Source organism: Ranitomeya imitator, chromosome 4 (assembly GCF_032444005.1).
Source record: "Ranitomeya imitator isolate aRanImi1 chromosome 4, aRanImi1.pri, whole genome shotgun sequence".
Lineage (NCBI taxonomy): Eukaryota > Metazoa > Chordata > Amphibia > Anura > Dendrobatidae > Ranitomeya > Ranitomeya imitator.
Window position 1 is genome coordinate 580920034 of NC_091285.1, and position 26722 is coordinate 580946755.

A 26722-nucleotide genomic window follows, 5' to 3' on the forward strand; every position below is an offset into this window, starting at 1 on the left:
GAAGGAGTTCCCAGAGAGGCTTAGCACTTGTTGGCCCTTTTGCCTTCACTCTGCGGTCCAGCTCACCCCAAACCATCTCGATTGGGTTCAGGTCTGGTGACTGTGACTGTGGAGGCCAGGTCATCTGGCGTAGCACCCCATCACTCTCCTTCTTGGTCAAATAGCCCTTACACAGCCTGGAGGTGTGTTTGGGGTCATTGTCCTGTTGAAAAATAAATGATGGTCCAACTAAACGCAAACCGGATGGAATAACATGTCGCTGCAAGATGCTGTGGTAGCAATGCTGGTTCAGTATGCCTTCAATTTTGAATAAATCCCCAACAGTGTCACCAGCAAAGCACCCCCACACCATCACACCTCCTCCTCCATGCTTCACGGTGGGAACCAGGCATGTAGAGTCCATCCGTTCACCTTTTCTGCATCGCACAAAGACATGGTGGTTGGAACCAAAGATCTCAAATTTGGACTCATCAAACCAAAGCACAGATTTTCACTGGTCTAATGTCCATTCCTTGTGTTCTTTAGCCCAAACAAGTCTCTTCTGCTTGTTGCCTGTCCTTAGCAGTGGTTTCCTAGCAGCTATTTTACCATGAAGGCCTGCTGCACAAAGTCTCCTCTTAACAGTTGTTGTAGAGATGTGTCTGCTGCTAGAACTCCGTGTGGCATTGACCTGGTCTCTAATCTGAGCTGCTGTTAACCTGCGATTTCTGAGTCTGGTGACTCGAATAAACTTATCCTCAGAAGCAGAGGTGACTCTTGGTCTTCCTTTCCTGGGGCGGTCCTCATGTGAGCCAGTTTCTTTGTAGCGCTTGATGGTTTTTGCAACTGCACTTGCGGACACTTTCAAAGTTTTCCCAATTTTTCAGACTGACTGAACTTCATTTCTTAAAGTAATGATGGCCACTCGTTTTTCTTTACTTAGCTGCTTTTTTCTTGCCATAATACAAATTCTAACAGTCTATTCAGTAGGACGATCAGCTGTGTATCCACCAGACTTCTGCACAATGCAATTGATGGTCCCAACCCCATTTATAAGGCAAGAAATCCCACTTATTAAACCTGACAGGTCACACCTGTGAAGTGAAAACCATTCCCGGTGACTACCTCTTGAAGCTCATCAAGAGAATGCCAAGAGTGTGCAAAGCAGTCATCAAAGCAAAAGGTGGCTACATTGAAGAACCTAGAATATAAGACACATATTCAGTTGTTTCACACTTTTTTGTTAAGTATATCATTCCACATGTGTTAATTCATAGATTTGATGCCTTCAGTGTGAATTTACAATGTTCATAGTCATGAAAATACAGAAAAATCTTTAAATGCGAAGGTGTGCCCAAACTTTAGGTCTGTACTGTATATATATATATATATATATATATATATATATATATATATATATAATTTCACAATTAATTGCATTTCTAACACGGATCAATTGGATAATTGTTACAAATATTAGCAGCATGGCCCCATTGATTAATAATATTATAATTGTATTTATTTATTTAGCACCAATGTATTCTGCAGCACTACAAATAATCAGGAATGTGTAGAGACAATAAAGACATTACAAAATAACACACAGTTCAAGAGTTACAGGAGGAGTAAGGGTCCTGCTCGCAAGCTATTTCTATAAGGAAATATGGGAGACACAATAACTAACAAGTGTCTGTCATGTATGGTCCAGCTATCATAATAAATTGGACCATGCAATAGAAGCACTTTTTACCTTTGGTGTTCCCCTATTTCTTCATATATTAAAAGGTTGCGAGCAGGGCCTTTACTCCTCTTGTTTGAATTGTTGAAAAATGTGTAATGTCTGATATTGGCTGTACATGTCCTCTCGGAATTGTAAAGTGCTGCAGATTATGCTATAGAAATAAGGGTTAATACTATATTAAGCATGATTAATAAACACAAAAATACGGTTAGAATAACATAACACGCCTACTCAATTTGTTTAGTGCAGCTGCCATTCCTACAATACAGCAATACAGCGGAGCTGAGAAAGCAAACCCAAAAATAAATGTTACCACATGAGATCACTGAGCATACAGGAGAATGTAACAAGTTTCTAAGACTTATAAAACATAAATAAAGGTTAAAAGTTTTAAATTTTATCAGTTTACTTGTTTTAAAAATGTTGGTCCCTGAGCTGAAAATTCAAGAATTTGTAGTGTATAAGGAGTATTCGGCTATAAACACACTTGCCCCCCTGCTTAGCCTAAGAAAACATCACATTTTGTCACTATGTCAATTCAACACGTGTAATACAGTAGTGTGAAAAAGTGTTTGCCCCCTTTCTGATTTCCTGTTCTTTTGCATGTTTGTCACACTTAAATGTTTCAGATCACCAAACAAATTTAAATATTAGACAAAGATAACACAAGTAAGCACAGAAAACAGTTTTTAAATTACCGTATATACTCGAGTATAAGCCGACCCGAGTATAAGCCGACCCCCCTAATTTTGCCACAAAAAACTGGGAAAACTTATTGACTCGAGTATAAGCCTAGGGTGGGAAATGCAGCAGCTACCGGTTAATGTCAAAAATAAAAATAGATACCAGTAAAAGTAAAATGAATTGAGACATCAGTAGGTTAAGGGTTTTTGAATATCCATATTGAATCAGGAGCCCATATAATGCTCCATACAGTTCATGATGGGCCCCATAAGATGCTCCATATTAAAATATACCCCATATAATGCTGCACAAAGGTTAATAATGGCCCCATAAGATGCTCCATAGAAACATTTGCCCCATACAATGCTGCATAAAGGTTGATGGCCCCATAAGATGCTCCACACATTAGGGGCCCCATGAGATGCTCCATACATTATGGCCCCATGAGATGGTCCACACATTATGGCCCAATAAGATGCTCCACACATTATGGCCCCATGAGATGCTCCATACATTATGGCCCCATGAGATGCTCCATACATTATGGCCCCATGAGATGCTCCACACATTATGGCCCCATAAGATGCTCCACACATTATGGCCCCATGAGATGCTCCATACATTATGGCCCCATGAGATGCTCCACACATTATGGCCCCATAAGATGCTCCACACATTATGGCCCCATGAGATGCTCCATACATTATGGCCCCATGAGATGCTCCACACATTATGGCCCCATATATTGTGGCCCCATGAGATGCTCCACACATTAGGTGCCCCAAGAGATGCTCCACACATTATGCCCCATACGATGCTCCATACATTGTGGCCCCATGAGATGCTCCACACATTAGGGGCCCCATGAGATGCTCCACACATTATGCCCCATAAGAGGCTCCTCATATATGCCCCATAAGATGCTCCTCATATATGCCCCATAAGATGCTCCTCATATATGCCCCATAAGGTGCTCCATACATTTGCCCCATTTGCTGTTGCTGCGATTAAAATTAAAAAAATCACATACTCACCTCTCTTCGCTCAGGCCCCCGGCACTTGCGATAGTCCCCTTCCACGTTCCATCGCTGCGCGCTGCTCTGTCTTCCATCCTCGGCACTGACTGTTCAGGCAGAGGGCGGCGCGCACACTAATCGCGTCTTCGCGCCCTCTGACCTGAACAGTCACAGCCAGAGGACGGAAGACAGAGCAGCGCACAGCGATGAAACGTGGAAGGTGACTATCGCGCAATGCTCCCCCTACTGTGCATGTGAGGCAATACTACTGATAAAGTGGATAATCACATAGTGTGCACCTAGGATCTCATAATGAGGGTGATAAAGTTATCACAGTAATGCCATCAGCTAAAGTTACAAATTACCTGCAAGATTGGTAAGAAGTGACTAGCAGTCCAGAGGATGCGTCCACCCCGATGGGCGTTTCGGCGATTGCCTTCGTCAGGGGGTGTGACGTCACGCCCCCTGATGAAAGCAATCGCCAAAATGCGCGTCGGGGTGGACGCATCCTCTGGACTGCTAGTCACTTCTTACCCATCTTGCAGGTAATTTATAACTTTAGCTGATGGCAGTATTGTGATAACTTTATCACCCTCATTGTGAGATCGTAGGTGCACACTATGTGATTATGCACATTCAGTAGTATTGCCTCACATGCACAGTCACTTTATTATAATACATAATTATTTTTTATTTAGATTCATATTAGTGTCAATTCTTGGCACTCTTCTTATCACCTTTTACCTGTTTTTGGGGTTCAGATTGTATATATGTCTGGTGATTCCGCCATAATAATATTTATTCAATATATATTCATTATATTTTTCTATATAATTTTTTTCTGTATTTATTAATTTATGCAGCAATATTTATTCAGTTGTATAGAGTATATTACTTTTACCATATGATTGATTTATGTTCAGCTTGTCCTCAGTTGCATGCGTTCCTCTGTTCTGTGTTTTTGTTCCCACCTACACTAATTTTATATTTGATTATTAATAATAATAATCATCTTTATTTTTATATAGCGCTAACATATTCCGCAGCGCTTTACAGTTTGTACACATTATCATCGCTGTCCCCGATGGGGCTCACAATCTAGATTCCCTATCAGTATGTCTTTGGAATGTGGGAGGAAACCGGAGTACCCGGAGGAAACCCACGCAAACACGGAGAGAACACACAAACTCTTTACAGATGTTGTCCTTGGTGGGGTTTGAACCCAGGACTCCAGCGCTGCAAGGCTTCTGTGCTAACCACTGCGCCACCGTGCTGCCCTTAATAAAAATATGTTTTCATTTACATGGGTTTAAAGTCGTTTTTCTCGATGTCCATGAATTATTAATACTGATATACCCACCACTTATCCGTGGCACACATTTAATAACTGGAATTTGTATATTACTATATGTTTTCTGCATACTCTATTTAATCTATATCAAATATTAAGTAAGTTATTTGTGTGTTTTGTTTTTGAGAATTTTGTGATCTATTTCGGGATTTTTTAGTAGACAGCATTTCATGGTTCCAGTTACCACAGCAAGTCTTCCAGGTCCTAAAGCAGCAAAACTGTCCCAGACCATGACACTACCACCACCATATTTTACTGTTAGTATGATATTCCTCTTCTGAAATGCTGTTTTACTTCTACGCCAGATGTAATGGAACATACACTTTCTAAAAAAAAGTTCAACTTTTGTCTCGTCAATCTACAGAGTATTCGTCCAAAAGTTTTGGAGGACATCAAGATATTTTCTGGCAAAACTCAGGCGAGCCCTTATGGTTTTATTGCTCAGCAGTAGTTTTCATTTTTGAACTCTGCCATGGAGGCCATTTTTGCCCAGTCTCTTTCTTATGGTGGAGTCATGAACACTGACCTAAACTGAGGCAAGTGAGGCCTGCAGTTCTTTGGATGTTGTTATGGGGTCTTTTGTGACCTCTTGTATTAATTGTCGCTGCACTCTTGGGGTAATTTTCGCCAGCTGGCCACTCCTGTGAAGATTCACCATTGTTCTATGTTTTCGCGATATGTGGATAATGGTCGGTCTCAATGTGGTTCACTGGAAACGCAAAGATTTAGAAATGGCTTTATAACTTTTTCCAGACTGATAGATCTTAATTACTTTGTTTCTCATTTGTTCCAAAACTTATTTGAATTGTATTAGGATGTCTAGCTTTTGAGAATCCTTTGGTCTACTTCACCTTGTCAGGCAGGTTCTATTTAAGTGATTTCCCCTTGGTGTGACTGGGGAATGTGAACTCAGTTCCCCAAAGATTTATTAAACCACAGTTAATTTATGGTTTAACGGGGGTGGGTTGTGGGGAGGGGGGTCAATCAGTTTTTCACAAAGGGTCTTGTACGTTTGGATTTCTTTTCACCTTAATAATAAAGACTTTCATTGAAAAACTGCATTTTGTGTTTACATGTGTTATCTTTTACAAATATTTAAATATGTTTGGTGATCTGAAACATTTACGTGTGACAAGCATGCAAAAGAATAGGAAGTCAGGAGGGGGGCAAACAATTTTTCACACAACTCTATATGAGGGGACAGTACTGAGACTTTTCTAATGATCTTTTTACACTTAGGTCTACATCCATGACAAAGGGGTATCCTCTACTTCCAGAGGAATGAAGGTTTAATCATAATCACAGAAGGTGATTCTTTGCTGTAAGAGTAGTGATACTATGGATCTCTCTGCCACAAGATGTTGTAATGGTTGATTCAGTAGTCCATCAAGTTCCTAGATGCCTTTTTTGATGAACATAATATTACAAGTTCTGGGCACTAGATTCTTTGATGTGACGTATTTGCCTTCCTCTGGATCAACATGGTCGGTTATGCGTTGAACTCGATTGACTTTTGTCTACCTTCAATCTTAAAAGCTATGAAATGTTAGCATTGTATGTGACATCTTAATAGAACATACAAATTTTTACTTTAAAAAAGTGCAAAAAAATGAAAAGGCAAAAATCAAAAAACATTGAACCACATGTGCCATTTTGAAAAATTTAATACAAAAACATAAAAAAAGAAACAAGATAAAAAAGAAAAGTTAATTAAACTCGTCTCCCCCCACAAATGATTAATCGACAAGGTAGATTCTCACATGATGGAGACTGCACCCTATGTAAATGTTTTAGCCACGTATGTGACCACTCGGCTGCTCTGGTCTAACTGGTGCACAAGAAAGCTGAGGGAGAGAGTGGATGTTACCACCGAACATACAATTACGGTTGTTCAGTTGTCAACCAATGTCTACCTAAGGTATATGGCAACTCAATACTATCTATAAACTAGATTGTGGCCCGATTCTAACGCATCGGGTATTCTAGAATATGCATGTCCCTGTAATATATGGACAATGATGATTCCAGAATTCGCGGCAGACTGTGCCCGTCGCTGATTGGTCGAGGCAACCTTTATGACATCATCGTCGCCATGGCAACCATTATGACATCATCGTCGCTGTGCCCGTTGCTGATTGGTCGAGGCCTGGCGGCCTCGACCAATCAGAGACGCGGGATTTCTACGTCGATGCTGTGCCGGTCTCTGATTGATCGAGGATTTCCAGGACAGACAGACAGACAGACAGACAGACAGACGGAAAAACCCTTAGACAATTATATATATAGACTAGATTGTGGGCCGATTCTAACGCATCGGGTATTCTAGAATATGCATGTCCCCGTAGTATATGGACAATGATGATTCCAGAATTCGCGGCAGAATGTGCCCGTCGCTGATTGGTCGAGGCAACCTTTATGACATCATCGTCGCCATGGCAACCATTATGACATCTACGTCGATACTGTGCCCGTCGCTGAATCAGAAACGTGGGAGTTCTACGTCCTTTATGACATCATCATCGCTGTGCCCGTTGCTGATTGGTCGAGGCCTGGCGGCCTCGACCAGTCAGAGAGCCGGGATTTCCAGGACAGACAGACAGACGGAAAAACCCTTAGACAATTATATATATAGATGACATAACCAAGGGCCAGAGCTCTGGAAAATATATTTTCCAAATACTGAAATGATTTCCACAGTTCTGCAATCTCTACAGAATAAAAGAACAAATTCCAGTAATATAAAATGAGACCAGTAATAATAGAATATATACAATACTTTGCATTGCACTAAGGATGAACGCTCATCAGATTGTCTAGAGTTTGCAGGGTTTCATATTTTTACATAAGTGATGTGCTTGTTATATCATATTAAGTTTATAAAAAATGACTGATACAAAGTGATACCCATGGCGTCCACTCACAGTGCAGTTGGAATATCGTGTTTCACATCCAAGAAGAGATCGGGTACACAACGCTCATCCTGATTGCATCCATTCCAGAAAGGGATCTGAACCAGAAGAAAAGGTATTATCACACAGGACATCATTTCTGATATAATGAAAAGGAGGATCTGCAAAACACGAGACTGGCACAATGCTCAGTCCATACATATTACTCTAAGGCTCGGGGCACACAACTGATTTTCTCCATTCGAGAAAATCGTAGAAAATCAGTCCGATTATGCTAATCACACTCTGATAAGAGTTTGATCAGAATGGGATCTGATTTTCTTGGAGTTGGAGAGAATCAAAAAAGTTTGTCCACCTTCTCTATTATGTCAGTCATTGAAATTCAGACCCAACTCAGATGTCATCCAAATTTTTTCACAGACCTATAGACATGAATGGGAGAGTGCCATCCGACTCTTGGAGGCAAATCGTACATCCTGCAATTTTTTTCCCTTGCTACACCTGGTCCAAAGAAGAGATCAGACATGTGCACAACCCCATAGAATTACATGAGGACGAGTGCTATTCAACTAAACCCACAGATAGCACTCGTCCGATCTATATGGCCGTCTGCGCGAGCTATAAAGCTGATAAAAGTGGCTGATTTCAACCAGAACAAATTTTCGAGAGGCGGAATTTACCAGCAAACAATTAACTTAGCCAACCAATGATTCCATTCATCATCTGGAACATGGCTGATTGTGTCTGAAATTTGTATTTGATCCATTCATACCTATGGACAAAACTTGAGATAAAGTAACCACAATTATATACATAGGTGAAATTGACAGACTGACATATCCACAAAACAGGTTACGGTAATTTCCTGCCAGAAAAAAAGCAATGTGTGGATGAGATTGGAGGCATCTCATCCACTTTGCTAGAACTATTTTCTGTTGTGTATAACCCATTAAAAAATCTGGACAGAAATCTTGGCATTCTCGTACTGGCCACTGGGCCTAATATTAAACTCATATTTGTTCTTTACAGAAGACTTCTCAGCAGTCTTTGTATGAGAGGATTACAACGAGATGTAACACCTCAATGCACAGCTGATAGCACAAAATCCACCATTCCCAATAAGTTGTTGTCACAGCTCACCTCTTCCCCCTCCTTGTACAATAACCTGTTCTGTACAGAGGCCTTTTCAGTTGCTTCACTGAAGCACTTCAGCTCCTTCAATGTTGTGCTAGAGACAGTAGCACATCAGTACATGGACTTAAAGAGGTTTAGCTGCAGTATCGGATATGGCCACATATAGTGCTTTGTGGCTATATATTGTTGGTCTGCTGATGCTGATGGTTGGGGTGCAGAGAGTCAGACCCCCATTATAGGCACATTTTTGGTCATTTTTATGTTAAAAGTCCACAAAGTATTGGAAGTGGTTTATGTTAACATTGTTCATGGATATTGTGAACCTGTCACCAGGTTTGGCCAATACGAGTTACGTCCTGCATGCTTCATGTGGATGATGCGTCCCTGTATCATCCACACAGGCTCCCCGGAATCACGCTCCTTAGAATCACAAGTCCTACAGTGCGCAGGCGCTGGGCCTCCCTGACCTTTCCCGGGGACTGCACATTGCAGTACTTTGCTCTGCCCTCAACAGAGCAGATAAATACGCCTGCGCAGGAGCGCGATTCCGGGGAGCCTGTGTGGATGACGCAGGGATGCGTCATCCACATGAAGCAAGCAGGAGGATGGCATTCCAAGAAGATGGGAGGCGCCGGACCAAGACCAGCGACGCCGATGAGACCGGACCGCCCCTCCCAAGTGAGTATAATAAAAAATTTTTTTCTTCTCTTACAGGTCAGATCGGGGACAGATATACAGCATTATAGAATGCAGTATATCAGCCCTGAAAGGCGGTGGCCGTAACTCGTATCGGCTAAACCTGGTGACAGGTTCCCTTTAACACATGATCGTCATTAATATCAATTATCTTTTCATTATTTGGCCATGTATCCCTATATACTAACCACAGTGGCAGTTTTTTACAGCATCGTGTCTTGTCATTGCCTCATAAGTGTGGAAACAGTCATAGAATTAGGCAACAGTCTAATAAGTAGTAGAACACTGATTTTGTAAAATAAAATCTAATGAGTTTCAGAAGAAGTTAAGGTTTGAATTGAATTCATTTTCATGTAATAAAAGTAATGAGTGTGATTCACTGGGTATAATGTTCAATTATAAAGAAAAGATCCCCCAAGATGGTTTTATATGTAGGGCTGGTTCTGTAAGTGCTTTTTTTGGCTTTCCCAAAATTCCTCATCTGTATTGAAGTTGTGCATCTCAAGGCTTTGAAGGCTTTTTTGCTAAATATCAACTCATATATTACAAAGCTTCATGTACAATTACTCTGGCACATGCCTATTACTCTGGTTATTAAGAGAGGGATGGTGTCAGTAAAGCAGAATCTCTGCGCCTGCTTTAAGTAGCAGTGTTAACACTGTTTACCACTGCGTTCATTGCCATCGGCCATTTAAAAAAAATCTTTGTAATCTTTCCATTGACAGTATATAGATGGCATGATGGGTTCACTTCTTTGACTTATTAGTCCTTGAAGTCTCCTACCTTACAACTCCAAAGTGGCCTCATACCTTTACATTTTCTCCAATCCAGCATTCTTGATGGAAGACAGGACCTCACTCGCTCTATAGGACCTCATAAAGGACCTCACTAACTCTATAGAACCTCACACAGGACCTCTCTCGCACTACAGGACCTTATACAGGACCTCACTCACTCTACAAGACCTCATACAGGACACTCACTCGCTCTACAGTACCTCATACAAGGCCTCACTAACTCTACAGGACCTCATACAGGACCTCACTCATTCTACAGAACCTCATACAGCACTTCACTCACTCTACCGGACCTCACTCGCTCTACAGGACCTCATACAGGACCTCACTCACTCTAAAGGACCTCATTTGCTCTATATGACCTCATACAGGACCTCACTCAATTTACAGGACCTCACTCACTCTACAGGACCTCATACAGGAGCTCACTCACTCTACAGTACCTCACTTGCTCTACAGGACTTCATACAGGACCTTACTCGCTTTACATCTCATCTACTCCACTATACTTTCTTAAGTTTGATCCAAAACTGAAACTTAAGTTAGGTAAAGTTTTACATTGTATTCTTATTTTTTTCTTCCAATATGGCAGGCTTAGCTTTTTCAGGTATATGATTATTGTGATGGAAATCAAAGGTAATCTTATATGGGACTACGTTAACATAAGTTTGAATGGTCTACGTTTGACTCCATCAGAAAAAAATGCATATATTCACATAAAAAATGTATAGGGATTGATATCTATATCTGGAACTATATACCTTGTCCACCTTGTTTGCCCTCTGATAGTTTTGTTAAAAATCGCACACAGGTGGAATACAGCTGCATTTCCCATTTGTAGTATGAATATACGTTCAATAAAAAAAGGGATATATTTTAAAAGTTGGAGTGAATCTAGCCTAGGACTCATCCAATTAGTTTTCTACTTTTGTGGCATTCTGATGAGTGCAGCTTGCTCGGCTCTTTCTGTAACTTCCATAGACTTCTTCAGTGAGGACTGTGACTGTGCACAAATGCCTAGTATAGGAATACCACTCTAAGGAAGTCGCTAATTCACGATCCACAAAACACATTTTTGCATACTGAATCCTCATTTTCTTCATCTTCCCTTTCTGTATCCAGATTGTCTACTTTTTCAAGACACTAATGGAAATCTTTATGTGACCCCTTCAACTACTTGTGAATATGATGTATAGAATATAAAGTTGGGCAAAAAGTTTTGCATGGCTTTGTCCAGCATACAGTCCGATCCTCAATGCCACCTAGACCACTCTTCAATTCTGCACTCGGCATCTTTGGCCAAAACCCTGGGTGCCTCAATGTCATGATTTTGAATAAGGCTTTTCCACTAGGCCTCATATGACATCGTGACATGCGTCATACCATGTTGTACTGATATCAAAGGATCCAGTAACATCCATGTGTCTGGACACGCTCCGGCCACGTCGCTGAGGGGTGTTGAGCTGTGCTGCCCAGCGACATCCGTGTTGGATGTCGCTGGGCATTACAGTCATGCTTCCATTGGCCTCTAATACTGCTAAGACTTAAATCCCTCCCAGCAGTTTTCTCAGTTCTCTCAGTGAGCTCATTAGTCTTAGATGATTAGTTTTCTGCTGGAGCCATGGGCCGGACTCCTTCCTATTTAAAGGGAACCTGTCATCTGAAATAACGTTACTAACTGCAGAAATGGGGTCATTCTGTAGGTTTATAGCATTGTGAACCTGCCCGGCGCCGACAGTTAAACCCCCACTGCCAGGAGAAAAATAACTTATCCCCCAGCAGCGTTCAGGTTTCAGTCAAGGGGGCGGTGCCGGGCCGGGTTCAGTCACTGTGTATACAGCGTGGCAGCTGTAACTGCATCCCTGGCACTGACTGACAGTAGGCCCCTGTCTAATGCCAAGCTGCTGTCACATCCCTATACAGGGGTTACAAGGTGAAGGTCAGAGTTCCCCTAATAATCGGAGTAGCTAGAGCAAATCAAGTCTATGAAAGCCTTGTTTAGAGCTGCCAGGTAACTACAGAGTCTTTTTACATGACCCTAGTAAATGCAAGAGGCGCCATGGGTGCAGACACAGAAGTGAAGCCTGGTCAGGCTGCCATGGAAAACTGGACTGAACTTCAGACCTGGGCTGTCCAGTCATCAAGTCTAATATAATAGTTTTTATTTTGCACAATCACAAGTTATTATTATTATTATACATTTTTATAGCGCCACTTATTCCATGGCGCTTTACATGTGAATACGAGGCAAATATAGACAAATACATTAAACATGAGCAGATAACAAGGCACACGGGTACATAAGGAGGGAGGACCCTGCCCGCGAGGGCTCACAGTCTGCAGGGGATGGGTGATGAAACACTAGGAGAGGGTAGGGCAGGTTGCGCGGCGGTTCAGTAACTTCAGGATCACTGCAGGCTGTAGGCTTGTTGGAAGATGTGGGTCTTTAGGTTCTTTTTGAAGGTTTCTATGGTAGGCGAGAGTCTGATGTGTTGGGGTAGAGAGTTCCAGAGTATGGGGCAAGCACGGGAGAAGTCTTGGATGCGGTTGAGGGAAGAAGATATGAGAAGGGAGTAGAGAAGGAGGTCTTGAGAGGATCGGAGGTTGCGTGTAGGTAGGTACCGGGAGACCATGTCACAGATGTATGGAGGAGACAGGTTGTGGCTGGCTTTGTATGTCATTGTGAGGGTTTTGAACTGGAGTCTCTGGGCGATAGGAAGCCAGTGAAGAGCTTGACACAGGGGAGAGGCTGGGGAATAGCGGGGAGACAGGTAGATTAGTCGGGCAGCAGAGTGTAGGATGGATTGGAGCGGTGCCAGAGTGCTAGAGGGGAGTCCAGAGAGTAGGAGGTTGCGGTAGTCGAGGCGGGAGATGATAAGGGCATGCACTAGCGTTTTTGCGGTGTTGCGGTCAAAGAAAGCACGGATCCGGGAAATATTTTTGACTTTGAGACGGCAGGAGGAGGCAAGGGCTTGGATATGTGGCTTGAAAGAGAGGGCTGAGTCAAGGATCACCCCGAGGCACCGGGCGTGTGGGACTGGGGAAAGTGAGCAGCCATTGACATTGATGGATAGATCTGGTGGAGGGGTAGAGTGAGATGGGGGAAAGATGATGAATTCTGTTTTGTCCATGTTCAGTTGTAGAAAGCGAGCAGAAAAGAAGGCTGAAATAGCAGACAGCGCGGGATTTTGGTAAGTAAGGAGGTGAGGTCAGGTCCGGATAGGTAGATCTGCATGTCATCAGCGTGGGATTCTATGAGCTGTCCCAGGCCAAAAGTGTAGATGGGGAAGAGTAGGGGTCCTAGAACAGAGCCTTGACTGACAAGGGGCGAAGTGAGGAGGTGGTGTGGGGGAGGGAGACACTGAATGTTCGGTCTGTCAGATATGACGAGATCCAGGAAAGGGCCAAGTCTGTGATGCCAAGAGATGAGAGAATTTGTAGCAAAAGGGAGTGGTCCACAGTGTCAAAGGCAGAAGACAGGTCCAGGAGAAGGAGGACAGAGTAGTGTCGCTTGCTCCTGGCAGTTAGTAGGTCATTGGTGACTTTAGTTAGGGCAGTTTCAGTTGAGAGATGGAACGGAAGCCTGATTGTAACCGATCAAAGAGGGAGCAGGAGGAGAGGTGGGAGGACAGTTCAAGATGGACGTGTTGATCCAGCAATTTGGAGGCATAAGGGAGAAGAGATATCGGGCAATAGCTAGACACAGAGGATGGGTCGAGGGAGGGCTTTTTGAGGATGGGTGTGATCTTGGCATGCTTGAAGGATGAGGGGAAGACACCTGTTGTGAGTGAGAGGTTGAAGAGGTGTGTTAGGGTTGGGATGAAGACCATGGAAAGGTTAGGGATGAGGTGGGATGGGAGCGGGTCAAGCGTGCAGGTGGTGAGGTGTGATCATGACAGGAGGGTGGAGAGCTGATCTTCTGTCATGGTGGAGAAGCTGGTTTTGGAGGAGCAGGGTTGAGCAGCTAAGAGGGGCAGTGGGCGCTGTGGGCCAAAGCTTTCTCTGATCGTATCGATCTTCTGTTTAAAGAAAGAGGCAAAGTCTTCAGCAGAAATCAGGGGGGAGGGGGGAGGTGCTGGGGGACGGAGTAGAGAATTGAAAGTGTTGAAAAGCTGTTTAGGGTTGTGAGACAGGGAGGATATGAGAGATGAGAAGTAAGTTTGTTTTGCGGCAGTGAGCGCAGACTTGAAGCTCGCGAGGGACTGCTTGTATGTAGTGAAGTGGTCGGCAGAGCGGGATTGCTTCCATCTCCGCTCAGCAATCCTGGAAGCCCGTCTCAATTCTTTGGTCAGGCTGGTCAGCCAGGGCTGCCTGTTAATTGTACGAGTTTTACTATGCATGAGCGGGGCGGCCGAATTGAGTGTTGCTGTTATTGTGGTGTTATAAAAAGTGGCAGCAGCATCTGTGTCATGAAGGGAAGCTATGTCTGTGAGAGGGAGAAGGGACTCAGAGAGTGATTGTAAGTTGAGATGTTTGAGATTTCTGCGAGGGAGTTTGTGGAGTGGGGGTTGCACATTAGGAGAGGAGAGGGAAGAGAATGTCAGTAGGTTGTGGTCAGACAGGGGGAGGGGTGTGTTAATGAAATTAGTAAGGGAGCAGAGGCGGGTGAAGATGAGGTCCAGTGTGTGGCCATCTTTGTGAGTGGCCTCAGAGGACGATTGAGTGAGGCCAAAGGAGGCAGTCAGTGATAGAAGTTTAGAGGCAGCTGAGGTGGAAGTGTCAAGGGGGATATTGAAATCACCCATGATGATAGTGGGGATGTCGACAGAGAGGAAATGAAGTAGCCAGGTGGTGAGGTGGTCGAGAAAGGTGGAGATGGCTAGTTCTGGGGGGCGGCAGATGACAGCCAGCTGGAGGTTGGAGGGGGAATAGATGCGGACAGAGTGAACCTCAAAGGAGGGAAGATTAGCGGAGGGTGGTAGCGGGATTGGAGTAAAGGAGCAGGTGTCGGACAGGAGCAAGCCAACTCCTCCACCACGTTTGTTGCTGGGGCGAGGGGTGTGAGAGAGGTGGAATCCGCCATAGGAGAGTGCAGCTGGAGAGGCAGAGTCAGAGGGGGTGAGCCAGGTTTCAGTGAGGCCGAGGAAGGAGAGTTTGTTGGTGATGAAGAGGTTGTGGATAAATGTCAGTTTGTTGCAGATGGAGCGTGCGTTCCATAGTGCTCCAGGTAGGGGGAGCGGGGGAGTGGGGGCTGGATGAATGGGTATGAGGTTGTCGTGGTTGGGAAAACATGCGGAGGATCGTGGCAGGGGGTTAGAAATGAGTGTGGGGATGAGTTGGGGAGGGCCAGGATTTGGGGATATGTCACCAGCGATGAGGAGTAGCAGACAGAATATTAGAAGGTGGGAGCAGGATAGGACATGATGCGGCCATGTGTGTCTGGAGAAAGAGGATTGTATGTGGAGGAACAGTTCTGAGGAGAAGGTGAGATGGCTGGGGAGGATGGAGGAAGAAATGACTACTTCCTTACTAGGTGGAGGAATTGCAGGAGATTGTAAGAAGGAAAGTAGTATGGGGGTGAAAGAGAAAAGAAATCGAAACATTGTAGTGGTTGGTATTGTGTTACCTTCCAGTCAATTCCAGTCCAATTCAGTCTAATTCAAAAATCATAATTTAAAAGATGGAAGTTAAAAGATGATTTGCAGCAGACTGAGTCTGTAGCAGACTCCTGCATGTGAATATATCCCCAGTTAAGGGCAATCAGGTGTGAATGAGGAGGTGGCTGGGTATGGGAGACCAGATGTAGAGAGTTAAGCAGAGGTCATAAAGTGAGGGAGGGGTAAGACTGACCACTCAAAGAGATGCCAGGATCACACAATGAGATACATGAAAACAGGTCATGGAAACAAGCTGATAGGTAAGAAAGCATACTAAAAAGGATTATATGTGCTGCACCAAGACACTCAGATCCAGGGGAAGCATAGAAAAGTCAGTGCAATATACAGAGACATTCAGAAGCCAGGGAGAGCTGGGGAAAAGTTACTGCATACCATGGAAAATCAATGCAATATACAGAGACATTCAGAAGCCAGGGAGAGCTGGGGAAAAGTTACTGCATACCATGGAAAATCAATGCAATATACAGAGACATTCAGAAGCCAGGGAGAGCTGGGGAAAAGTTACTGCATACCATGGAAAATCAATGCAATATACAGAGACATGCAATATACAGTGACATGATTCCTCAAGATTGCCGTCTTGACCTTTGAGAATCTAAAACTGACCTGCAGTGCAGATCCTGCTTGCTCTTTAGAGCAGACCAAAACTTTTTATATAGTTAGTCAATAACATTTCATCATGTGGAAACGTTCACAAAACTTCTGCAGCTGCAGATTTTAGTGCAGAGTTAACTGCTGAATTTATCACAGCGGAAAAAGTGACCTGATGCCCAAACTTCTCCAAATGCCAAATCATACGTCTCATTTTTTTCCACTAGGTTTTATGTTACTTTTACTAAACGTTCTTTTTTTCTTTAAATAAATAACATACCGACACTTTGAGAGATGTTGGCCAACCCTCATCCAGTACAGGTCCCTGCTCTGGAAATGCCAGTTCATACTCCAAGGAAAATGTTATAGGCTTCACATAGTCTGCGGTATCCTAAAGAGGAAGGGTCAGATGTCAAAAGAAGACACAGAATAGACATATAATAAAGATCTGCTTAATAACAGTGATGTATGTAGACGTCAGCAATCTTCATAACAAAGATAAAATCAGTGCCCCTTTATGCTGCATCAGAGGTGTAGATAGGGGTTTAGCTCAGGGGGGTGAAACATCTGAGTGGGCCCTAACCATGTAACCCTGATTACAACTACAATTGCACACACCCTAATTGTGGGCATAGGGGAACCTCAGCAGATGACCATGGTATTACTGAAAATAAATCTCTATTCAAAGACCAGCACTGATATTACCGCCACATGGTGCCCATATAGTGGTAGATACCAGTTTCTCACCTTGAGAAAGACACCTCGAGTGTCGGAACGCATGGGTCCTTTTTCCGTCCACCTGGCTACTGCTGCTTATGGGACCAAGGGGGCGACATTAGTGGACTGGCAGGGTGAAGTATTGTGCATATCTTTTGTTGGATCTCTACCTGTTTACCTTGTTCAGACTTTGACACAGGCATTATAGGGTCCAAGCTTTGAGAAAGCCACATTATAAGGAAAGAAATTCACCTTGGGGTATATTATCCACCTTTCTCCCCTTATTACTTTTGTTGTCCCACTGGTCCGATGGATCAAATGTATTTAAGATCACAAGACATTATCAGCTTAGGTTTGTTTCAAACTTATGTTTAGCCAGGAGTTGTGTATATATATTTCTATTGAGTATTGTATTGTAATACTGGCTGTACCATGTATGTTCCATCTTTTGGAATGTTTTAGATGTTTTTAATTGTGTATAGTGTTTTCTGGTGTGGAAGTAAAATAATTTGTATTTTTCTGAAATAATTTTTGTGGAGATCCTATTTTTTATGCACGTTCCTTTCTCTTGAATGTTTTCTGAGATACCAGTCCTGCAGAACATATAAGAGATTGAAGTACTGTAATGGATGGTGACTTAAAGCTGACATTCTTTCTGCTGGAGTCATTCATTTTTCCCTGTCTTTGCCTTCTTGCCCAGACCACCATGATGACTTCTCCAGCCATGAACTGTCTGCAGAAGTTACAACAAAGATACATCTGACTTCTCACATTCCTAGTACTGTCCTCATCTATTTCTAACATGCACAAACTCCTCAACCTGGTGATACCCCAATGCTGTGCTGCTGCCGTGCCCATATTACTGCACCTGATGCGTGTTACAACAGCTCCTCTTACTGCCCCACATAATATTGGCCACAACTGTGCCCTTTACAAGGTAAAATGCCTCCTTTGTGCTCTATAGATGGCAAAATTGCCCCCTAGAAAATATTAATGCCCTGTGCAAGTGCCCTAGAAAACAGTGTCCACATTTAGTCCCTAGAAAGTAATAATGCCCCATGCGCACCTTTGACAGTCACAATACTGAGTGCCCCTATAAAAATAATGCTTCTTAAGTGCCCACTTGACATTTAATAATGCCCACTGAGTCCACCTATCTACAGCTCTCCTATACACAGGGTGAGGGGCCCACAGCTTCCCTATATACAGTATGATGGGCCCACAGCTTCTCTATTCACAGTATGATGGGCCAACAGAACCCCTATATACAGTATGATGACCGACAGCTTCCCTATTCACAGTATGATGGACCGACAGCTCCTCTATACACAGTATAATGGGCCCACTGCTTCTCCAAAACATAATATAATGACCCCCACAGAAGTCCAAACACTGTATAATAGCCCTCACAGTTTGTATTAGTGTCTATAGTAATTCTCACACTGTATGATGGCCTCTAAACTGTATTATGGCCCTCTCATTGGCTATCACACTGTATAATGCCCCCACAGTAGTCCCCCACACTTTATATTGCCTCCCACATATACTCACCTAACCCAGGATCCTGAGGAATACAACAGCAATGTGTGGGTGGACCAATAAGATGTCATTGTGCTGGCGCATGCAATTACGTCACCGCACAGAAACTCTGAAGTCCTGTGCATGCGCCGGGGCCTGGGCCAGTGCATCACCCTGACATTCTGTAAACCGCAGGCTTAAAGCAACAAAAAGGAGAGCAGAAGTACATGTAACCCAGCATTACCGCAGAGCTTAAAGGGGTGGTCCCAAGTCAAACTAAATTTCATTCTAAATCCCTATCTATTTATTGCTGTAATCTAGGTTATTTTCTAATATACTTGTATTAAAAATTCCCTAGCGTTACTGCTATTCAATATCTTTTCCTATATCTGGTGTGATGACACTTTGTTTGACAATCTCAGTACTTTCTGGAATACTCAAATGAAGTGTCATCAGAACAGGGGGCACAGACAGCAGGGGCTGTGCTCATCCCTGCTGTGTCCCTCCCTGCGGGCAACAGAGCGGTGTCAGAGCACTCGGCATGCAGGAGATCTGTGACATCACCAGCGGGGACGCCGGGTATTCCGACACCGTTCTTTTGCCGTGCACAGCTCGCAGGGAGGGACACAGCAGGGACGAGCACAGCCCCTGAAATAAGCGTCCTTTCAGGGAAGTGGCAAGAGCTGTGGCCGTGACTGCAGCCTCTGCCCCCTGCTCTGATGATGCTTCGCTTGAGTATCCCAATATGCACTGAGATTCTCAAATGAAGCATCATCACACATCAAATAGGAAAAAAATGGAATAACAGTTAGACACTGTAGTTAGGGAAAGATATGGAATTTTAAATACTAATATATTAGAATATATCTTAGATAATGCAATAAATGAAATTTAGTTTTACGTCCGACTACCCCTTTAACTATGGCATGCTGCATATGCTGATGCAGTTAGGAGTGTTGTAAGCTGCGGGTAGTGTTATGAAAGGTAATTCAGTACCACAATGGACATAGAGGTCAGCGCACATACAGTGACCAGGCAATAACCCAAAAAACAAGAACGAGCTCTGAGACGTGGGAACTCTGTTGACCGCAATCCCTAATCCTCTCCAACACACTAAAGGCAGCCGTGGATTGCGCCTAACGCTCCCTATGCAACTCGGCACGACCTGAGAAACTAGCTAGCCTGAAGATAGAAAATAAGCCTACCTTGCCTCAGAGAAATATCCCCAAAGGAAAAGGCAGCCCCCCACATATAATGACTGTGAGTTAAGATGAAAAGACAAACGTAGACATGAAATAGATTTAGCAAAGCGAGGCCCAACTTTCTGAACAGAGCGAGGATAGGAAAGGTAACTTTGCGGTCAACACAAAACCCTACAAAAACCACGCAAAGGGGGCAAAAAGACCCTCCGTACCGAACTAACGGCACGGAGGTACACCCTCTGCGTCCCAGAGCTTCCAGCAAGCAGGAAAAAACAAATAGACAAGCTGGACAGAAAAAAACAGCAAACAAATAGCAAAGAATAACTTAGCTATGCAGAGCAGCAGGCCACAGGAACGATCCAGGAGGAGACAGGTCCAATACTAGAACATTGACTGGAGGCCAGGATCAAAGCACTAGGTGGAGTTAAATAGAGCAGCACCTAACGACTTCACCATATCACCTGAGGAAGGAAACTCAGAAGCCGCAGTACCACTTTCCTCCACCAACGGAAGCTCACAGAGAGAATCAGCCGAAGTACCACTTGTGACCACAAGAGGGAGCTCTGCCACAGAATTCACAACAGTACCCCCCCCCCTTGAGGAGGGGTCACCGAACCCTCACCAGAGCTCCCAGGACGACCAGGATGAGCCATATGAAAGGCACGAACAAGATCGGGAGCATGGACATCAGAGGCAAAGACCCAGGAATTATCTTCCTGAGCATAACCCTTCCACTTAACCAGATACTGGAGTTTCCGTCTAGAAACACGAGAATCTAAAATCTTCTCCACAATATACTCCAACTCCCCCTCCACCAAAACCGGGGCAGGAGGATCAACAGATGGAACCACGGGTGCCACGTATCTCCGCAACAATGACGTATGGAATACGTTATGTATGGAAAAAGAATCTGGAAGGGTCAGACGAAAAGACACAGGATTAAGAACCTCAGAAATCCTATACGGACCAATAAAACGAGGTTTAAACTTAGGAGAGGAAACCTTCATAGGAATATGACGAAAAGATAACCAAACGAAGTCCCCAACCCGAAGTCGGGGACCCACACAGCGTCTGCGATTAGCGAAACGTTGAGCCTTCTCCTGGGACAAGGTCAAATTGTCCACTACATGAGTCCAAATCTGCTGCAACCTGTCCACCACAGTATCCACACCAGGACAGTCCGAAGACTCAACCTGCCCTGAAGAGAAACGAGGATGGAACCCAGAGTTGCAGAAAAACGGTGAAACCAAGGTAGCCGAGCTGGCCCGATTATTAAGGGCGAACTCAGCCAAAGGCAAAAAGGACACCCAGTCATCCTGATCAGCAGAAACAAAGCATCTCAGATATGTTTCCAAGGTCTGATTGGTTCGTTCGGTCTGGCCATTAGTCTGAGGATGGAAAGCCGAGGAAAAAGACAAGTCAATGCCCATCCTACCACAAAAGGCTCGCCAAAACCTCGAAACAAACTGGGAACCTCTGTCAGAAACGATATTCTCTGGAATGCCATGTAAACGAACCACATGCTGGAAAAACAATGGCACCAAATCAGAGGAGGAAGGCAATTTAGACAAGGGTACCAAATGGACCATCTTAGAGAAGCGACCACAGACCACCCAAATGACTGACATCTTTTGAGAGACGGGAAGATCTGAAATAAAATCCGTAGAGATATGTGTCCAAGGTCTCTTCGGGACCGGCAAGGGCAAAAGCAACCCACTGGCACGAGAACAGCAGGGCTTAGCCCGAGCACAAATCCCACAGGACTGCACAAAAGTACGCACATCCCGCGACACAGATGGCCACCAAAAGGATCTAGCCACTAACTCTCTGATACCAAAGATTCCAGGATTACCAGCCAACACCGAACAATGAACCTCAGAGATAACTTTATTCGTCCCCCTATCAGGGACAAACAGCTTCTCCGCTGGGCAACGATCAGGTTTATCAGCCTGAAATTTTTGCAGCACCCGCCGCAAATCAGGGGAGATGGCAGACACAATAACTCCCTCTTTGAGGATACCCGCCGGCTCAGATACACCCGGAGAGTCGGGCACAAAACTCCTAGACAGAGCATCCGCCTTCACATTTTTAGAGCCCGGAAGATATGAAATCACAAAGTCAAAACGGGCAAAAAACAACGACCAACGAGCTTGTCTAGGATTTAACCGCTTGGCGGACTCGAGATAAGTCAAGTTCTTATGATCAGTCAAGACCACCACTCGATGCTTAGCTCCTTCAAGCCAATGACGCCACTCCTCGAATGCCCACTTCATGGCCAGCAACTCTCGATTGCCCACATCATAATTTCGCTCAGCAGGCGAAAACTTCCTGGAAAAGAAGGCGCATGGTTTCATTACTGAGCAATCAGAACTTCTCTGCGACAAAACAGCCCCTGCTCCAATCTCAGAAGCATCAACCTCGACCTGGAACGGAAGCGAAACATCTGGTTGACACAACACAGGGGCAGAAGAAAAACGACGCTTCAACTCTTGAAAAGCTTCCACAGCAGCAGAAGACCAATTGACCACATCAGCACCTTTCTTGGTCAAATCGGTCAATGGTTTAGCAATACTAGAAAAATTGCAGATGAAGCGACGATAAAAATTAGCAAAGCCCAGGAACTTTTGCAGACTTTTCAGAGATGTCGGCTGAGTCCAATTATGGATGGCTTGGACCTTAACAGGGTCCATCTCAATAGTAGAAGGGGAAAAGATGAACCCTAAAAATGAAACCTTCTGGACACCAAAGAGACACTTTGATCCCTTCACAAACAAAGAATTAGCACGCAGGACCTGAAACACCGTTCTGACCTGCTTCACATGAGACTCCCAATCATCCGAGAAGATCAAAATGTCATCTAAGTACACAATCAGGAATTTATCCAGGTACTCTCGGAAGATGTCATGCATAAAGGACTGAAACACTGATGGAGCATTGGCAAGTCCGAATGGCATTACTAGATACTCAAAATGGCCCTCGGGCGTATTAAATGCCGTTTTCCACTCATCGCCTCGCTTAATACGCACAAGATTATACGCACCACGAAGATCTATCTTGGTGAACCAACTAGCCCCCTTAATGCAAGCAAACAAATCAGATAATAATGGCAAAGGGTACTGAAATTTAACCGTGATCTTATTTAGAAGGCGGTAATCTATACAAGGTCTCAGTGAACTATCCTTCTTGGCTACAAAAAAGAACCCTGCTCCTAATGGCGACGATGACGGGTGAATATGCCCCTTCTCCAAAGACTCCTTCACATAACTCCGCATAGCGGCGTGCTCAGGCACAGATAAATTAAACAGTCGACCTTTTGGGAATTTACTACCAGGAATCAAATCGATAGCACAATCACAATCCCTATGCGGAGGTAGGGTATCGGACTTGGGCTCATCAAATAAATCCCGGTAATCAGACAAGAACTCAGGAACCTCAGAAGGGGTGGATGACGAAATAGTCAGAAATGGGACATCACCATGTACTCCCTGACAACCCCAGCTGGACAAAGACATGGATTTCCAATCTAATACTGGATTATGGACTTGTAGCCATGGCAACCCCAACACGACCACATCATGCAGATTATGCAACACCAGAAAGCGAATAACCTCCTGATGTGCAGGAGCCATGCACATGGTCAGCTGGGTCCAGTACTGAGGCTTATTCTTGGCCAAAGGCGTAGCATCAATTCCTCTCAATGGAATAGGACACTGCAAGGGCTCCAAGAAAAACCCACAACTCCTAGCATACTCCAAGTCCATCAAATTCAGAGCAGCGCCTAAGTCCACAAATGCCATGACAGAATACGATGACAAAGAGCAGATCAAGGTAATGGACAGAAGAAATTTTGACTGTACCGTACCAATGGTGGCAGACCTAGCGAACCGCTTAGTGCGCTTAGGACAAACAGAGATAGCATGAGTGGAATCACCACAGTAGAAACACAGCCCATTCAGACGTCTGTGTTCTTGCCGTTCAACTCTGGTCAAAGTCCTATCGCACTGCATAGGCTCAGGTTTAAGCTCAGGTAATACCGCCAAATGGTGCACAGATTTACGCTCGCGCAAGCGTCGACCGATCTGAATGGCCAAAGACATAGACTCATTCAGACCAGCAGGCATAGGAAATCCCACCATGACATCCTTAAGGGCTTCAGAGAGACCTCTTCTGAAAATAGCCGTGAGCGCACCTTCATTCCACTGAGTGAGTACAGACCACTTTCTAAATTTCTGACAATATACCTCTATCTCATCCTGACCCTGACACAGAGCCAGCAAATTCTTCTCTGCCTGATCCACTGAATTAGGCTCATCGTACAGCAATCCGAGCGCCAGGAAAAACGCATCAATATTACTTAATGCAGGATCCCCTGGCGCAAGGGAAAATGCCCAGTCCTGAGGATCGCCACGCAAAAAAGAAATAACAATTCTCACTTGTTGAACTGGATCACCAGAGGAGCGAGGTTTCAAGGCCAGAAACAGTTTGCAATTATTTTTGAAATTCACAAACTTGGCTCTATCACCATAAAACAAATCAGGAATAGGAATTCTTGGTTCTAACATAGAATTCTGAACCACCAAATCTTGAGTCTTTTGTACATTTATAACGAGATTATCCAATGAAGAGCACAGACCCTGAATATCCATGTCCACACCTGTGTCGTGAACTACCCAAATGTCTAGGGGAAAAAAAAGGCAAAACACAGTGCAAAGAAAAAAAAATGGTCTCAGAACTTCTTTTTTCCCTCTATTGAGAATCATTAGTACTTTTGGCCTCCAGTACTGTTATGAAAGGTAATTCAGTACCACAATGGACATAGAGGTCAGCGCACATACAGTGACCTGGCAATAACCCAAAAAACAAGAACGAGCTCTGAGACGTAGGAACTCTCTTGACCGCAATCCCTAATCCTCTCCAACACACTAAAGGCAGCCGTGGATTGCGCCTAACGCTCCCTATGCAACTCGGCACGGCCTGAGAAACTAGCTAGCCTGAAGATAGAAAATAAGCCTACCTTGCCTCAGAGAAATATCCCCAAAGGAAAAGGCAGCCCCCCACATATAATGACTGTGAGTTAAGATGAAAAGACAAACGTAGAGATGAAATAGATTTAGCAAAGAGAGGCCCAACTTTCTGAACAGAGCGAGGATAGGAAAGGTAACTTTGCGGTCAACACAAAACCCTACAAAAACCACGCAAAGGGGGCAAAAAGACCCTCCGTACCAAACTAACGGCACGGAGGTACACCCTCTGCGTCCCAGAGCTTCCAGCAAGCAGGAAAAAACAAATAGACAAGCTGGACAGAAAAAAACAGCAAACAAATAGCAAAGAATAACTTAGCTATGCAGAGCAGCAGGCCACAGGAACGATCCAGGAGGAGACAGGTCCAATACTAGAACATTGACTGGAGGCCAGGATCAAAGCACTAGGTGGAGTTAAATAGAGCAGCACCTAACGACTTCACCATATCACCTGAGGAAGGAAACTCAGAAGCTGCAGTACCACTTTCCTCCACCAACGGAAGCTCACAGAGAGAATCAGCCGAAGTACCACTTGTGACCACAAGAGGGAGCTCTGCCACAGAATTCACAACAGGGTAGACCCCTTGGAGCGGGGGGCCCTGGGTGATTGTACCCTCTGCCACCTAGTAGCTACGCTACTGGTGCCCCTGTAAACAATAATTCTTAAGTGTTTGCTTAACATTTAATACACAGGTCTGCAAGGGTTAAACATTTTTAAAAGGAAGAGGTGAATTTTATATACTTTCGATTGCTGAACTCAGTAAAAATATTGAAAAAAATCCATCACGTACAGTTTTTTCACAAACACTGACTCTATAGGCTTTTTCTGGCACCTTACTTTGACCCCTTTGTGTGACCTCTGGTGGATGATTTTGGTGTCATTAGATTGGTTAGAAGCTAATGAACACTGTGATGCGATTGGCAGCTGTGCACAGAGATTTGGACCTTCCTAAACACTCTACAGAACTTAGACTAAATAAAAAGAACCTGCTAGCTCCTAGAACCTGTTTTTCATGATACAGAAAGAGACAAAAGGAATTGCTTACATACTTTTCTCAAGTTTCTTTGCTCTAGAGTATTTCAGTGATGTTTCTGGGCTGAAGGAAAAATGTACCATTGAGTACAACATGAGCGAATAGAGACTCTTTATTGAATCATCCAAAAAACAGTCTGAAAGCTGTGCTACTGCACAATGGCAGCAAGCATGCTGCAGTGCCTGTAGTGAATTCTGTGCACTGGAAGGAAAGCCATGAGAATTTCGACTTTATTCTCAAGAGGATCAAGGATGGTCAATATGTGGTGATCTGAAAATTCTGTCTTTGCTCCTATGGCAGCTATTTGGATACACGAAGTACCCAAAGATGGACTGGGAGTGAAATTCAGCCCTGGCATTTGAAAGCACATAGGCCCATATTGTTCCTCCCCCTGATGCTCCGTCTGAACTGCACCCTGAGGACGCTGATACTGTTAACAGCATAGCAGACAATGCAGCCCACGACTGGACCAGCACATCTGGCATTTGCCAGAATTGCCAGATGGCCAGTCTGGCCTGGAAGTACCCATGCTTTTTATGTGAATGGGACAGCCAGTGTAGGACTCATCACTAGAGACAAAAAAGTTGGCCAATGACAGTATCTTTGCAACATGGGACTCGAGAACATAGCTGCAGAAAGCTTAGTTGATCTCCCTAAAGTTCTGCCTCCACTCCACATTAAGCTTGGTCTGATGAAGCAGTTTGTGAAAGCTCT

At 44.1% G+C, this 26722-nt stretch overlaps 1 protein-coding gene across 1 annotated transcript in view; it reads right to left on the reverse strand.

Annotated features, from left to right (window-relative positions):
• The window catches only part of ITGA11 (integrin subunit alpha 11), a 276560-nt gene that overhangs the window by 49638 nt on the left and 200200 nt on the right, over positions 1 to 26722 (reverse strand). The window contains exons 18-19 of the mRNA XM_069766420.1: positions 16797 to 16907; positions 7693 to 7778 (exon numbers count right to left, since the gene is read on the reverse strand). Coding sequence (XP_069622521.1) covers positions 7693 to 7778; positions 16797 to 16907 — 197 coding nt within the window. The remainder of the gene's footprint in view (positions 1 to 7692; positions 7779 to 16796; positions 16908 to 26722) is intronic.